This window comes from Osmerus eperlanus, chromosome 1, assembly GCF_963692335.1.
Source record: "Osmerus eperlanus chromosome 1, fOsmEpe2.1, whole genome shotgun sequence".
NCBI lineage: Eukaryota > Metazoa > Chordata > Actinopteri > Osmeriformes > Osmeridae > Osmerus > Osmerus eperlanus.
Window position 1 is genome coordinate 22,923,275 of NC_085018.1, and position 13,728 is coordinate 22,937,002.

Here is a 13,728-nt window from a genome sequence, read left to right on the forward strand (position 1 = left end):
TTATGTGAGTCTGACTTGTTGAATTTAAAGCATGATTGTACTAGAGCTACCTGGAGATGTTTTAGGATTTGAGTCATCCTGGGTAACAATAAGGTTTTTATTCTTCATAGAAGGAGATTGTCACAGTCGTCAGTGGTCATGCTATTACCATGCATTAATAAAACTGCTTCGCTGTCATGAAGATATGGTTGTCTTTAACCACTAGAGATTTTGTGGTTTCTCTGTGTACTCAGTTATTACCCAATAACAGAAAAAAAGCATGAAATGTGGACATTGTGGTTGAGCAGAGCATCAGGTATAGGTCTAATACATTCACATTTTCGAAAACAATCTTTAAAAACAGCCATTGGAAAGAATTAAGTTAAGTCTGTCTTACAAGGCACATACTTCCTGACCCACTTCCTACTTGTGGCTCTGTGCCGACATGTTCATCAGGACGGCTAGAATGCGAGTTTTAAACCCTTTAAACAACCAGAGAGATCAGATCTACATCTGAAGTAAACAACAAAAGTTATTTAAAAAAGAAAATGATTTAAAAAGTACAGCATAGTGAAAATTCGGCATGATTGGCTCACATCCTCCCGTGTCCAGAAGCTGGACAGTTCCCCAGTTATTCAGCTCTCCACTACCGTAAACTTTGGCTCACAATTAGTCCACCCACAAGTAAAAATTAAAAAATAGAATAAAATTGGTGTGGCTTTACCCTTTGTGAAACAGGGTGGAATGGAGGGATGGGATAAAGTGATGATGTGGTTTCTCCCTCCAGTTTTAAAAGCAGGAAAGTCAAATAAATCAGGACAAGGAGCTACTCTGCTTCCTCTTCCACCCCAGGAAAGTGCCCTCCATGTTTGTAGTTCTGAGGCATCCATGTTTAAAGTTGCGCAGTGGCCCACAGAAGTAGCTAGAGAGAGCAGATAGTTGTGAGGTCAGACACAGGTTTTCATATCCCTCCATGGCCTTGGTCCTCCTTTCCCTCCCTTTACCTGTCAATCAAGTGTGGAGGCGGATCTTCCCCTCGTCATCCAGCCTATGAATGACCTGCGTCTCGAAGTCGGCGCTGTGCACGCCCGTCTTTCGGAAAGCTCCGGCGTTGCGGTTCTCCTCCCAGTAGTGGTGCCAGTTCCCATGCTGATCTGCTCCGTACCCAAAAACACTCACCTGGAGGGGGGAGGGTCAAAGAAACGCTTAGACACACACACACTCACAGTACACACATACACGCACACACACATTTAGTCATTTAGCAGACGCTCTTATCCAGAGCGACTTACAGTAAGTACAGGGACATTCCCCCCCGAGGCAAGTAGGGTGAAGTGCCTTGCCCAAGGACACAACGTAATTTTGCACGGCCAGGAATCGAACTAGCAACCTTCAGATTACTAGCCCGATTCCCTAACCGCTCAGCCACCTGACTCCCACACACACTATCCCTCTCCCCCTCCCTCCCTGGGCAGGCCTCGGACCTGGTCACAGATGTGAAGGGCAAAAATGATGGCCAGCATTCCAGTGGACGGATATCTGCCGTGGGCCTCGTTCCAGTTGTCGTGGGCGTACTTGAAGAACAGCGGGTTGACCACGATCACCTGGACACACACACAGCTGGAGAGTCAGCCTAGTGGCGAAAATCTGCTATCAATTTTGGGGGGGGGGGGACAATTATGACATTTTCTCAAGAGCAATTCCTGAGGGGGACACCAAAATTACTGTTGTAACACATAGCCTACATTGTAATATGTTAAATGTATATTATTAATATTATTGACATTTCCTTATGTTTACAGTGATTTATTGGGGGGGAATCATATTTTTCCCAGGATGGGGGGGTCGTGTCCCCCCAGGGATTTCCGCCTATGAGTCAGCCCCGCTCCGCTCTGATTGGTTACAGGTCAGGCCGGCAGGAACTGTGTTTGGGGAAGGGGTTCAGCCTTACCTTGTCCTTGTCAGCACGGACACGGTCCTTAACCCTCATGTAGGTCCTGAACACACACAGAAGGAAAGCTTTTAGGGTTAGTGGTGTTGCTCAGGGATGAGTGTGGGGTTAGTGGTGTTGCTCAGGGATGAGTGTGGGGTTAGTGGTGTTGCTCAGGGATGAGTGTGGGGTTAGTGGTGTTGCTCAGGGATGAGTGTGGGGTTAGTGGTAGAAGTTTGGGCTTGGTTGCATTGTACGCTTGAGAGATTAGGGCTGCATACGTTTTAATTTCTCCAGTAGACAGAGCGCTGGCGACCCATTGCAAGTCCCGGAGCTTGAAGGGCACCAGGACCAGGTGTACCCCGTTAGACAAATCAACCGCACTCTCCGGATACATTAAGTGGTGTGTGGTTCTGTTCCCCACATGCTCCTCGAAGCCCACCGTGACAGCCTTGTTCATCCTGGAGGAGGGAGAGAGAGAAGAAGAGGAGGACATGAAGACGGGGAGAGGAAAAAATGGAAGGAGAGAGCAAGGTAAATGAAAGGGTACGTGTACTTTTAGTGAATGCCATAAAGCAAAGTCCAACAGGAAGAACAAACAGAATCCAGATGGTTAACACTCGCTTGTTGCTGCAATTAAGTATATAGATGAGGAGGATTTCATGTTAGCATGTCACGTTAGCGTGTCATGTTAGCGTGTCATGTTAGCGTGTCATGTTAGCGTGTCACGTTAGCGTGTTGGGGCATACCGTATGACGGTGTTGTGTGTGTCGATCAGCTTTCCATAGCTAGCCCCCAGCAGGTTGCCGGAGTTTCCGACCACGGCGCAGGTGCGACACTGGTTGGGGTGGGGTGCCACATCCAGCGAGGGAGAGGAAATGACCTGGAACATCTTCTCCTTGACTTCCTGTAGGGTCTGGTCATCACCGGAGCGTTGTAGAGCCTGTGGGTGACACACAGCTGGTTACACGTCGGTCTCAGACCCTTGTCAAGTCTCTACTGTCGCATTGACTTAAGCAGATAAAAGACAATGACACAACCTTTAACCAACACAGAGAGGACTCTGTGTCCTGACCTCAGTGAGATGTGTGTGCTCTGCTCAGATGTGTGCCATCTCCAGCCTCTCTGACCTCTGCTCCAATCAATACCCTGCTCTGGCATTCCTGCAGGATGTGTGTGTGTGTGTGTGTGTGGGGGGGGGGGGGGTCATTGCACCCAGTCTAAAATATCACCCTACAATACAGATCTTGTTTTAGCCTCATTTTAACTACAGCTTTCCAACCCCAAGAGTCTGTAATTGTGTTGGATCAAAAGGTAATGTATGCTGGAGCAGGAACTGGGGCCGAGGCTGGAAATATTTCTGAGGCATGTCTCTCTTTCTCAACTGCCCACATCTCTTTCTCTTCTGTCATTTCTATTCATCTCTCTCTCCTCCCCTCCCTCTCCCTCTGTGAGATGAGGTTTGGTCAGTAATCACCATGGCGATTAGAGAGCGGGGAATCCAGTATGTGGGTTTAATGACATTTGGCCCTGATAGGAGAAACAGACACAGACCAAGATGTTCTCTCTCAGCTAGCTGTCTCATCCCCCTCCTCCCTTTACATCTCACCCTCCCCCACCCACTCCACCCTCCCTTCCTCTTTCCTTCTCTGTCTCTCTCTCTGTCTATCTGAGCTTTCCCAGATGTTCCCAGTTAGACAGAGCGGAAGAAGTTCAAATGATGTTAGCAGGGGCCTGAGGACTCACAGAAGACCTGCTAACAGGATAGCTTGTGTACTAGTATTATAGTGTAGTGGTAGCATAGCATAGCATAGTGTAGCATAGCTTAGCCTAGCAGCAGTGTTCTCACCAGTCGGCAGCATAGCACAGCATAAAGTAGCGTAGCGTAGCCTAGCAGCAGTGTTCTCACCAGCCACCAGCGCAGGTCCAGGGGGTTGAGGCTGCCACCATGATCCAACAGGAAGGGCTGCTGCTTGGGGTCGTAGCGCTTGCCAAACCACTCCGACGTCCCCACGTCACCCACGCAGGACGGACAACCACACACCCTGGCCACAGCCAGGTCCGTCTTCAGGCTGGAGGGCCCGGGGCTGGGGAGTGACGAAGGCTGGGCCTGCTTGCCTCCATCTGGTCCTCGTACAGCTGGGGTGGGACTGGAGGGCGCGGGGCCGTCGGCGAGGCCCAGGTGGCGGGGCAGGGACAGGATGTTGTTCCTCTGGATGGTGTGGGTGGCGATCATTAGGAACAGAATGCCACAGAACACGGCCGCTACAAACAACTTCCTCTTCAGCAGCATGATGGTAGGGACAGGCTGGGGGTTGGAGAGGCTGGGGTAGTGGCTAGGGGGTTGGAGAGATGCTGCGGTAGTGGCTAGGGGGTTGGAGAGAGGCTGGGGTAGCGGCTAGGGGGTTGGAGAGAGGCTGGGGTAGTGGCTGGACTAGGGGTTGTAAAGAGACAGTCTAGGGAGGAGTAATGGCTGGAAGCCTGGGGTAGTGGGGCTAGGGTAAGACTTGCTAAGAGGTGAGGCCAGAGAGAGGGCTACAGGATGGGGAGGGGGTTACCCATCAGGCCATAGTGATGGGGGGCAGTCTGGAAATGAGGTACACCGTCACAGGAAATGAAAGCCTCTCATTGGTGGATCCCCCTCATGATTCACTCCAGTGTTTGGGTTAGCATGAGGAACATTGCTCCCTGCCCCTAGAGAAGACACACACACACACACACACACACACCAGTCAGCTCTACTGCAGCTTGCGACAAGGAATCAGGCTGAGGTTGCTTCTGGCTGGCACTCAGAACATATCCATAATAACAGCCAGTACACAACCTAGAAACAGCCTGCAAACAGTGTTATTTTTATAATTATCTTTTGTTATAATTGTCCGGTACCATCTATTTGATGATTAAAAACTGCACTGTTGTAGGTAGCTCAGCGGCACAAAGCTTTTCATTGTACTTGCATACTTGTGTATCCTGTACATATGACAATAAAGTTTAATTGAATTGGAAACCCAGCACCAGGCTGAGAGCTGGACCAGGCTCAGCAAACATTGTGGTTAGCACACTGCTGACTGACCCCTGCTCTCCCTCTACGTGCAACTTCCATCTGACTCATCATTGACTCGTTCGGGCCCTCTTTCTCCTCCGTGTTTCTTCTGTCTCTCCTCCTCTGTCTCCTCCTCTGTCTCTCCTCCTCTGTCTCTCCTCCTCTGTCTCTCCTCTGTCTCCTCCTCTGTCTCTCCTCCTCTGTCTCTCCTCCTCTGTCTCCTCCTCTCCTCTCTCCAGCTCGGCCCAAAAGCACGGACAAGAGGGCTGGACCATGAAGTCAAGCCACACAGACAAGCGGAGGGGGAAGTCTTTCCTCAAAGTATTTAAACATGTTTAGTTGAACACACATGCACTGAGTTAGGTTATCTCCAGGTAATCTCCAGGATCACACTAGCCTCTCTAATCTCAACCAAACCGAGCTCTCAATTCTAAAGCTCAAGTGAATTGAGCTTCAGTTGTGGTGGGGCGATGTCCCAGCATAGCACTGCTTACCATAGCCTTTCAGAAGCTCAAACACTCACTTCTGGTCGGGTCTGATTGTGGCTCCCGATTGGCTGAGACTCTTAGCTAGAGCCAGAATATTTCTCATTCACACTCCCCTCAGAAAGAAGGGAACTGGCTGGCTGTCTGGTGCAGCTCTATGGCCTATACAAGGCTCTCTATAAAACTGACCCAATTGAAAAGTGACCCACACACCAGAATTTAGGATTTAGGAGTGTAACCTTTCCCCTTGAGTTCAGAGAGAAGAAGGTGTAAGGATACATCTGGCGCCCAGAGACCAGTTCTTTGACCGTCTGGCAATGAGGAGGGTCAGAAACAGACGTCTACACACAGGAAGTGCAGCGGAAGTTGTGTGAAGAAAGATGTTTCTGGAACAATGGGAAAATAATAATAGAGAGCAACAGAACCAAAAATGGCCAATCATGGAGACCTGAAGCGGCATGAAAATCCCTCCCAAATCTATTCTAAGCAAATTGAGACGATCACACAACATGACTCAGCTGTGTGTGAGAGAGTGTAGACATTAGCTAAGAGGTGGGAATATTTTTTAGGGGTGAGGATCGCAATGGCTACGGGAGGAAGTGTTAAAATGTCTGTTGGCTTGAGGTTATCAGTTGGCTGGGGAGTTATGTTATCGTAGACGGTTGTGGAAGTGTGTTTCAGAGGGGGAGGAGTTGGAGGGTACACAAGTCGAAGGCCACCCATTTCCTGTTGTGTTGAAAAAAGATCACCTATTCACAGACACACAGAACACCCCCCCCCCCCCCCCCCTCCCCTCCATCCTAAACAGAGAGCTGGAATTTTGAACAGCTGAAATCGCTGGCCCCAGTCCCTGCTGGTTAAGTTCAAATCTGTAGGCTCTACTCGACAAGATTCAGTTTTAGGCTGACGTCTCTAGCATTCATGAACTCTACCGCTGTTCTGGAGCAAAATATAAGCAGCTGGGTGGGCCATGTGGTAACTCTGCCAGTCAATGGTCACCAGCACGTTTTGGAAGCAAGCTAGTCTCTACTCAGTCAGGTTAACAACCCCAGTAGACACTGTAGGGCAGGATAAACGTCTACAAGAGCTTCTGATCGCTTTCCACCAGCTGAGCAAGACACAGCTGCCAATCTCTCAGTATAACGAGCCAATGCATCTTTTGCATAGTCAGTAAGGGTGAGTCTTGTGCCGATTATAGAGTGGAGTGGTCTGACTGGTCTGACTCAACCCTTACCGAACAACATGCCTGTGGAAGAGCCGAGTCGTTGCCTTGCTATGAAAGGTAACCGTATGATAACACACAACGAATCCGGATGACGTGGGTCTTTGCGTTTGTTTTCAGAGTAGTACAGTATGAACATCATGAGAGCCCCCAAGATAGTACATGATAGACATGGTTGACAATTAACGGACCGTATCGCAGACATTTTGTTCATTCGCGTTAAACCAATCACTCACCGACCAGCATGATCGCTCGAAAGCTGCATTCGAGAATTAGCTTCTAATATATTCCTTGTCGTTCTTAAATCGCTGTAATTCGTTATTTAGTTCTGTATTTAATTTTTTTTTTGCTTTACATTACATGTGTCCAAATGTGGCAACCGGATGACAACGATGACGATAGACAAAAGTTTCTCAAGACAGTTCTCCCCCCTCAGTGGGTTCACAGTAACTATTGGATGAATTTCAAACGACAAACTGTATATCTTAACCCTCACAATAGTGTAGCATATCCATGTAAAAGACCGAATAAGCATGGGGAAAGTAAACATGAACTGCGATTTATAAAACTGTAGCCCGTTATAAAGTTAGGCAACGGTGACTGCAAGCTGCGCTATCCCAACTGTGAGGCTGACTGCAACAACGTTGTAACTTTTCTTCGTAAGTGTCTTTGTTGCGTTCCACTTTTGATATCCAACCACACGGCGTGTTAACAAAGTCAACACTAACATTGTTTTACAGTGTTACAGAAGGTACTTACATCTTGTAGAGTGTTTCGGAACTGTGCGTATTTTTCTGTTCAGCTCTTTGTCGTGCGTGATCAGAAGAGGAATGATGTTCCTCTGTTTCGCCCTGCCTCCTGTGTGTGAGAGAGAGGAGTAGAGAAAGGAAGAACGATATAACGGCAGAAAGTATAGGACATGTTGCACCTTTTAGTAGGCCTATAGCTTACGTCGTCTGATGTTTATACTGAAATGATATCCTAAAATGTATCCTTGTCTCGAAAATTATTTTACATTGTGTTTGTAATCAGCCACTGTGTGTGTGTGTGTGTGTGTGTGTGTGTGTGTGTGTTGGTGTGTGTGTGCGTGCGCGCGTGCATATGTGCGTGCGTGTGAGCCAAGGCAGAACATCCAAGCAGGAGGACATTCAGAATTCGGTTTATTCGCCATGTGTGTTATACAAACACGGCAGGGAGGTGCAAACACTAAACATATACGAATCTTAAATTAAGTAAAGGTACATTCAGTGAAACATGCAACAGAGCAGAAGATATAGAAGATAAGTTGTGTTCAGCAAGTCACAACTTGGGTATATTCTACACATTCTGGAATGCGCGTGTTTGGACGCGTGTAGATTAGAGTGGGGGTGGCATGTTTGGGTCTGTCTCAACAAAACAAATGCTACAGTTAGGTCCATAAATATTTGGACATTGACACAATTTTCATCATTTTGGCTCTGTATACCACCACAATGGATTTGAAATGAAACAATCAAGATGTGCTTTAAGTGCAGACTTTCAGCTTTAATTTCAGGGTATTTACATCCAAATCAGGTGAACGGTGTAGGAATTACAATACATTTTATATGTGCCCCCCCCCTTTTTAACCCTCGTGCTGCCTTCGGGTCACATGACCCAAAGGTTCATAACGAACCATCGTTGTGTTTACCCAATTTTACCCAATACAAAAACAAATTAAAATAATTTTATTTTAACCTTTGCAATGTGGGGGGTCTAAGACAGCCCAACGGTTTAAAAAAAAATGCTTCACTTTGTCTTTGTATGCGGTAAATCTGTCGCAATACGACGGTGGGTCACAATGACTGATGGGTCAGAATGACCTGAAGATAACACAAGGGTTAAGGGACCAAAAGTAATTGGACAATTGGCTGCTCAGCTGTTCCATGGCCAGGTGTATGTTATTCCCTCATGGGAGTTCGTTATTTCATTGACAAGGAGCAGATAAAAGGTCTAGAGTTCATTTCAAGTATGGTATTTGTGTTTGGAATCTGTTGCTGTCAACTCTCAATATGAAGTCCAAAGAGCTGTCACCATCAGTGAAGCAAGCCATCGTTAGGCTGAAAAATCAAAACAAACCTATCAGATAGCAAAAACATTAGGTGTGGCTCAATCAACTGTTTGGTACATTCTTAAAAAGAAAGAACGCACTGGTGAGCTCAGCAACACCAAAAGACCCGGAAGACCACGGAAAACAACTGTGGTGGATGACAGAAGAATTCTTTCCCTGGTGAAGAAAAACCCCTTCACAACAGTTGGTTAGATCAAGAACACTCTCCAGGAGGTAGGCGTATCTGTGTCAAAGTCAAAAATTAAGAGAAGACTTCACCAGAGTAAATACAGAGGGTTCACCACAAGATGTAAACCATTGGTGAGTCTCAAAAACAGGAAGACCAGATTAGAGTTTGCCAAAAAACATCTAAAAGACCCTGTACAGTTCTGGAACAACATCCTATGGACAGATGAGACCAAGATCAACTTGTACCAGAATGATGGGAAGAGAAGAGTATGGAGAAGGGAAGGAACTGCTCATGATCCAAAGCATACCACCTCATCAGTGAAGCATGGTGGAGGTAGTGTTATGGCGTGGGCATGTATGGCTGCCAATGGAACTGGTTCCCTTGTATTTATCGATGATGTGACAGCTGACAAAAGCAGTAGGATGAATTCTGAAGTGTTTCTGGCAATATTATCTGCTCAGATTCAGCCAAATGCTTCAGAACTCATAGGACGGCGCTTCACAGTGCAGATGGACAATGACCCGAAGCATACTGCGAAAGCAACCAAAGAGTTTTTTAAGGCAAAGAAGTGGAATGTTCTGCAATGGCCAAGTCAATCACCTGACCTAAATCCAATTGAGCATGCATTTCACTTGCTAAAGACAAAACTGAAGGGAAAATGCCCCAAGAACAAGCAGGAACTGAAGACAGTTGCAGTAGAGGCCTGGCAGAGCATCACCAGGGACGAAACCCAGCGTCTGGTGATGTCTATGGGTTCCAGACTTCAGGCTGTCATTGACTGCAAAGGATTTGCAACCAAGTATTAAAAGTGACAATTAGATTTATGATTATGTTAGTTTGTCCAATTATTTTTGGTCCCTTAAAAAGGGGGGGGGCACATATAAAATGTGTTGTAATTCCTACACCGTTCACCTGATTTGGATGTAAATACCCTGAAATTAAAGCTGAAAGTCTGCACTTAAAGCACATCTTGATTGTTTCATTTCAAATCCATTGTGGTGGTATACAGAGCCAAAATGATGAAAATTCTGTCAATGTCCAAATATTTATGGACCTAACTGTATATTTACAACCCCCTTTCTCCACCGTCTGGTCAAATGTCACTCTGATAGTACTTTTCTTATCAGCAGATAAAAATGAGGTCAGACTAGATCCCTCCCTCGACTGTAAAAGAGATATAAAATAAGAGATTACGTCTGTATGCATATGTGTCTCTGGAGTGGTCAATCATCTACAGAAGAGGTTAAATGCATCTTTACACATTTACATTTAGTCATTTATCAGATGCTTTTATCCAAAGCGACTTACAAGAAAGAGCTTTACAAAAGGTGCATAGGTCAATTATCATAAACAACAAACAATGTGGGTAGCCAAAACATGAAGCATACATTGTGAAAACGGACGAGAGACTGGATGTATTCGGGTGCAGTCCCGTTGGGAAGGTCAGTACCAGGGTCTTGAATCTGATGCGGGCAGTGATGGGTAGCCAGCTGTTTCTACTTTACTTAAAAGTAAACTTCCCTTTCAGCTCTCTGTCATGGAGGGAGGGAGGGAGGGGATTGACATAAGAAGGAGAGTAAGTAAGTAAGACTTTATTTATATAGCACATTTCATACAAGAATTGTAGCTCAAGGTGCTTTACATAAAATCAATAAAAACAATAATACAAGTGATAAAAGTAATAATTAAAATAGCAAATCTATAAAGACAATAATATAACAAATAAAAGTAGTAAAACCCTTCTGAGATAAAATTACTTAAATGCTTCGGTAAAAAGGTAGGTTTTAAGCTGTCTTTTAAAAATGTCTAGCAGGAAGGGAGAGAGGGAGAAAAAGAAGAGACAAGCATGATCACTGCTGACCAGGAACAACAGGGGGATTTTCCTGTTATGTCCTGATGGGTCATACATGCACTTATAGTAATGTAGTATTTTTCACAGACTTTGTTCCGGGGTGCTCATGCTTAAGCACTAGAATGTGTTTTGAAGGCGATTTCAAGCTATTTTTATTGGTGTATGCATTGATAGTACTTTTCTTATCAGCAGGATTTGATCCACAAATCAATAATAATGAGGTCAGACTAGATCCCTCCCTCGACTGTAAAAGAGATATAAAATAAAAGAGATTACGTCTGTATGCATACGTGTCTCTGGAGTGGTCAATCATCTACAGAAGAGGTTAAATGCATCTTTACACATTTACATTTAGTCATTTATCAGATGCTTTTATCCAAAGCGACTTACAAGAAAGAGCTTTACAAAAGGTGCATAGATCAATTATCATAAACAACAAACAATGTGGGTAGCCAAAACATGAAGCATACATTGTGAAAACGGACGAGAGACTGGATGTATTCGGGTGCAGTCCCGTTCGGAAGGTCAGTACCAGGGTCTTGAATCTGATGCGGGCAGTGATGGGTAGCCAGCTGTTTCTACTTTACTTAAAAGTAAACTTCCCTTCTTCCCTTTCAGCTCTCTGTCATGAAGGGAGGGAGGGAGGGAGGGAGGGAGGGGATTGACATAAGAAGGAGAGTAAGTAAGTAAGACTTTATTTATATAGCACATTTCATACAAGAATTGTAGCTCAAGGTGCTTTACATAAAATCAATAAAAACAATAATACAAGTGATAAAAGTAATAATTAAAATAGCAAATCTATAAAGACAATAATATAACAAATAAAAGTAGTAAAACCCTTCTGAGATAAAATTACTTAAATGCTTCGGTAAAAAGGTAGGTTTTAAGCTGTCTTTTAAAAATGTCTAGCAGGAAGGGAGAGAGGGAGAAAAAGAAGAGACAAGCATGATCACTGCTGACCAGGAACAACAGGGGGATTTTCCTGTTATGTCCTGATGGGTCATACATGCACTTATAGTAATGTAGTATTTTTCACAGACTTTGTTCCGGGGTGCTCATGCTTAAGCACTAGAATGTGTTTTGAAGGCGATTTCAAGCTATTTTTATTGGTGTATGCATTGGTTTTGGAAGACATGATGTTTGTCTGAGTTTACCTGTCACTGCCCAAGTGGTAATTAAGGGGAAGCATTTATTTATTTGCCTTGTTTTTCTAAAAAAGATGGGTTTAATAATCTGGCAAAAGGAGGCATTTCATTTCGCAGTGCAAGGCCAGGTGCACAGACTGTTCCAATGTTTTTGCCAATCCAGCAGTATGTCAAAAGGAGTTTGGACTCTAATAACATCGTATTTTTTGCAAAAATATTTGGACTCCAGCTAGTCTCCATTGTTGCTAGAGTTTATTAATTCATAATGTCTTAAAAACAGAACATCAAGCCCTATTGTCAACAAAACATAAGTAGATGTTGTTCTTGTATGTCTTGCTTGGTGAGACTGTGAGATTTACAGGTGTGTTGTATTATCTTAAAGAGTTAAAGCAGGCTATATCCAGTTGTAGTTTGAGGTCACTGTATTTCATTATCTGATTAAAATGTCACTAGTCCCACAACCCTATCTGGGTTTTAGAGATTGAATGCTTTCCAATACCCCTGACTAAGCGTTCGGTGTTCATTAATGTAAAACCTCTACATTTCCTCAATGAACAAAATATCCTTGCAGTTAAAATCAATTTGTATTTTGTTGTAACAACGTGAGTGTCTCAACCAAAACTACAAAGTCCTCTCAAGAAATGGTGGAGGCAACATTAGACGTCTAGGGTCTTACAGCTGGATGCAGTTTCACTTGAAACTGGAAACAAGGGTTCATCTCTGTCAGTGCCTTTCTGGTATAGTCATCATAAAGGGTCAGATGGGTCAGATGGCTGAGCGGTTAGGGAATCAGGATATTAATCAGAAGGTTGCTGGTTTGATTCTGGCTGTGCCAAATGACGTTGTGTCCTTGATCAAGGCACTTCCCCCTACTTGTCTCGGGGGGGAATGTCCCTGTACTTACTGTAAGTCGCTCTGGATAAGAGCGTCTGCTAAATGACTAAATGTAAATGTAATAAAGGCAGGTCTTACAATGACTGTGTATGTGCTTTTCCTCCATTTTGTCTTTCATGACAAATAGCTTTTCAATTGGCCAGCCAGATCAGAAAATCAACTGTTTGGTTTTCTCTGGATTCAGGTGATGTGCAACATCATTTGTATACTAATCTATAAGATAACAGTATTTTTTCTCGCTTCCTACTTTCATGTAGGAGTGTCTCAGGTTTCCATTGTATGCTGGTGACTGTCAGAGAAATTAAGGATATAACTTTTTATCCTGTATAAAATGATACTGTGTTCAGCATTCCTTGCCTACAGATTTCTCTTCACATAAGAGACATGGGACAGTTGCATGTCTGTATCATGATTGTGGATAAACTTCACATTTAAGCACAGCCTCATTTCACTCTTACTTCTCCTTACCATCTGTTCCAACTGAGTAATGAAAGTCATACCACAAAACATTTATATTGCCTGTTTTTTTTTATTGCACAATACCTAATAATCTGGGCTCAGATACAGATTCTTTGATTTTAATATACATGCATGACAGCATATCTTTTACACTGTGTGTGTGTGTGTGTGAGAGAGAGAGAGAGCATTTGCCCTGTGTCTCTCCAGTGAACAAGAAGGGATGTGTTGAGACTAGTGCTGGCATCCAGTTGTGAAACCAGATCATCATGATGATGCGTAATAACCTTTAATGTGCTGTAGAGAGACTCCAAGACCTCCCACTCCTCCGCCCCCTCCCATTCCTCACAGCACAGAGAGAACTAGACAAACATCTACCTCAAAACTCTACCTCGCCCTCCTCACCTCACCACCTCTCCTCTCCATTCCCTCTCTGATAAGATGGTACATTCCAAGTCCCT

At 44.6% G+C, this 13,728-nt stretch overlaps 1 protein-coding gene across 1 annotated transcript; it reads right to left on the reverse strand.

The window, feature by feature from the left end:
- Positions 1 to 83: 83 nt before the first annotated feature.
- On the reverse strand, positions 84 to 7,540 carry st3gal8 (ST3 beta-galactoside alpha-2,3-sialyltransferase 8). Its single transcript, XM_062471538.1, has 8 exons — positions 7,419 to 7,540; positions 3,819 to 4,603; positions 2,659 to 2,852; positions 2,191 to 2,370; positions 1,931 to 1,976; positions 1,464 to 1,583; positions 984 to 1,158; positions 84 to 901 (listed from the first exon to the last, which is right to left on the reverse strand). Exons 2-7 carry the CDS (start codon positions 4,200 to 4,202, stop codon positions 991 to 993), a joined length of 1,092 nt encoding a protein of 363 aa, XP_062327522.1. The 5' UTR covers positions 4,203 to 4,603; positions 7,419 to 7,540; the 3' UTR covers positions 84 to 901; positions 984 to 990.
- Between the last annotated feature and the right edge of the window lie 6,188 nt (positions 7,541 to 13,728).

What these genes read in the sequence shown, in the direction of transcription:
- st3gal8 (XM_062471538.1), bottom strand. Translation starts at nt 4,202, where the DNA reads ATGCTGCTGAAGAGGAAGTTGTTTGTAGCGGCCGTGTTCTGTGGCATT. An exon ending in TCTACTGGAGAAATTAAAAC is followed by an intron (nt 1,977 to 2,190) that starts GTATGCAGCCCT and finishes GTGTGTGTTCAG; the next exon opens with GACCTACATGAGGGTTAAGG. An exon ending in TCCGTGCTGACAAGGACAAG is followed by an intron (nt 1,584 to 1,930) that starts GTAAGGCTGAAC and finishes GTGTGTGTCCAG; the next exon opens with GTGATCGTGGTCAACCCGCT.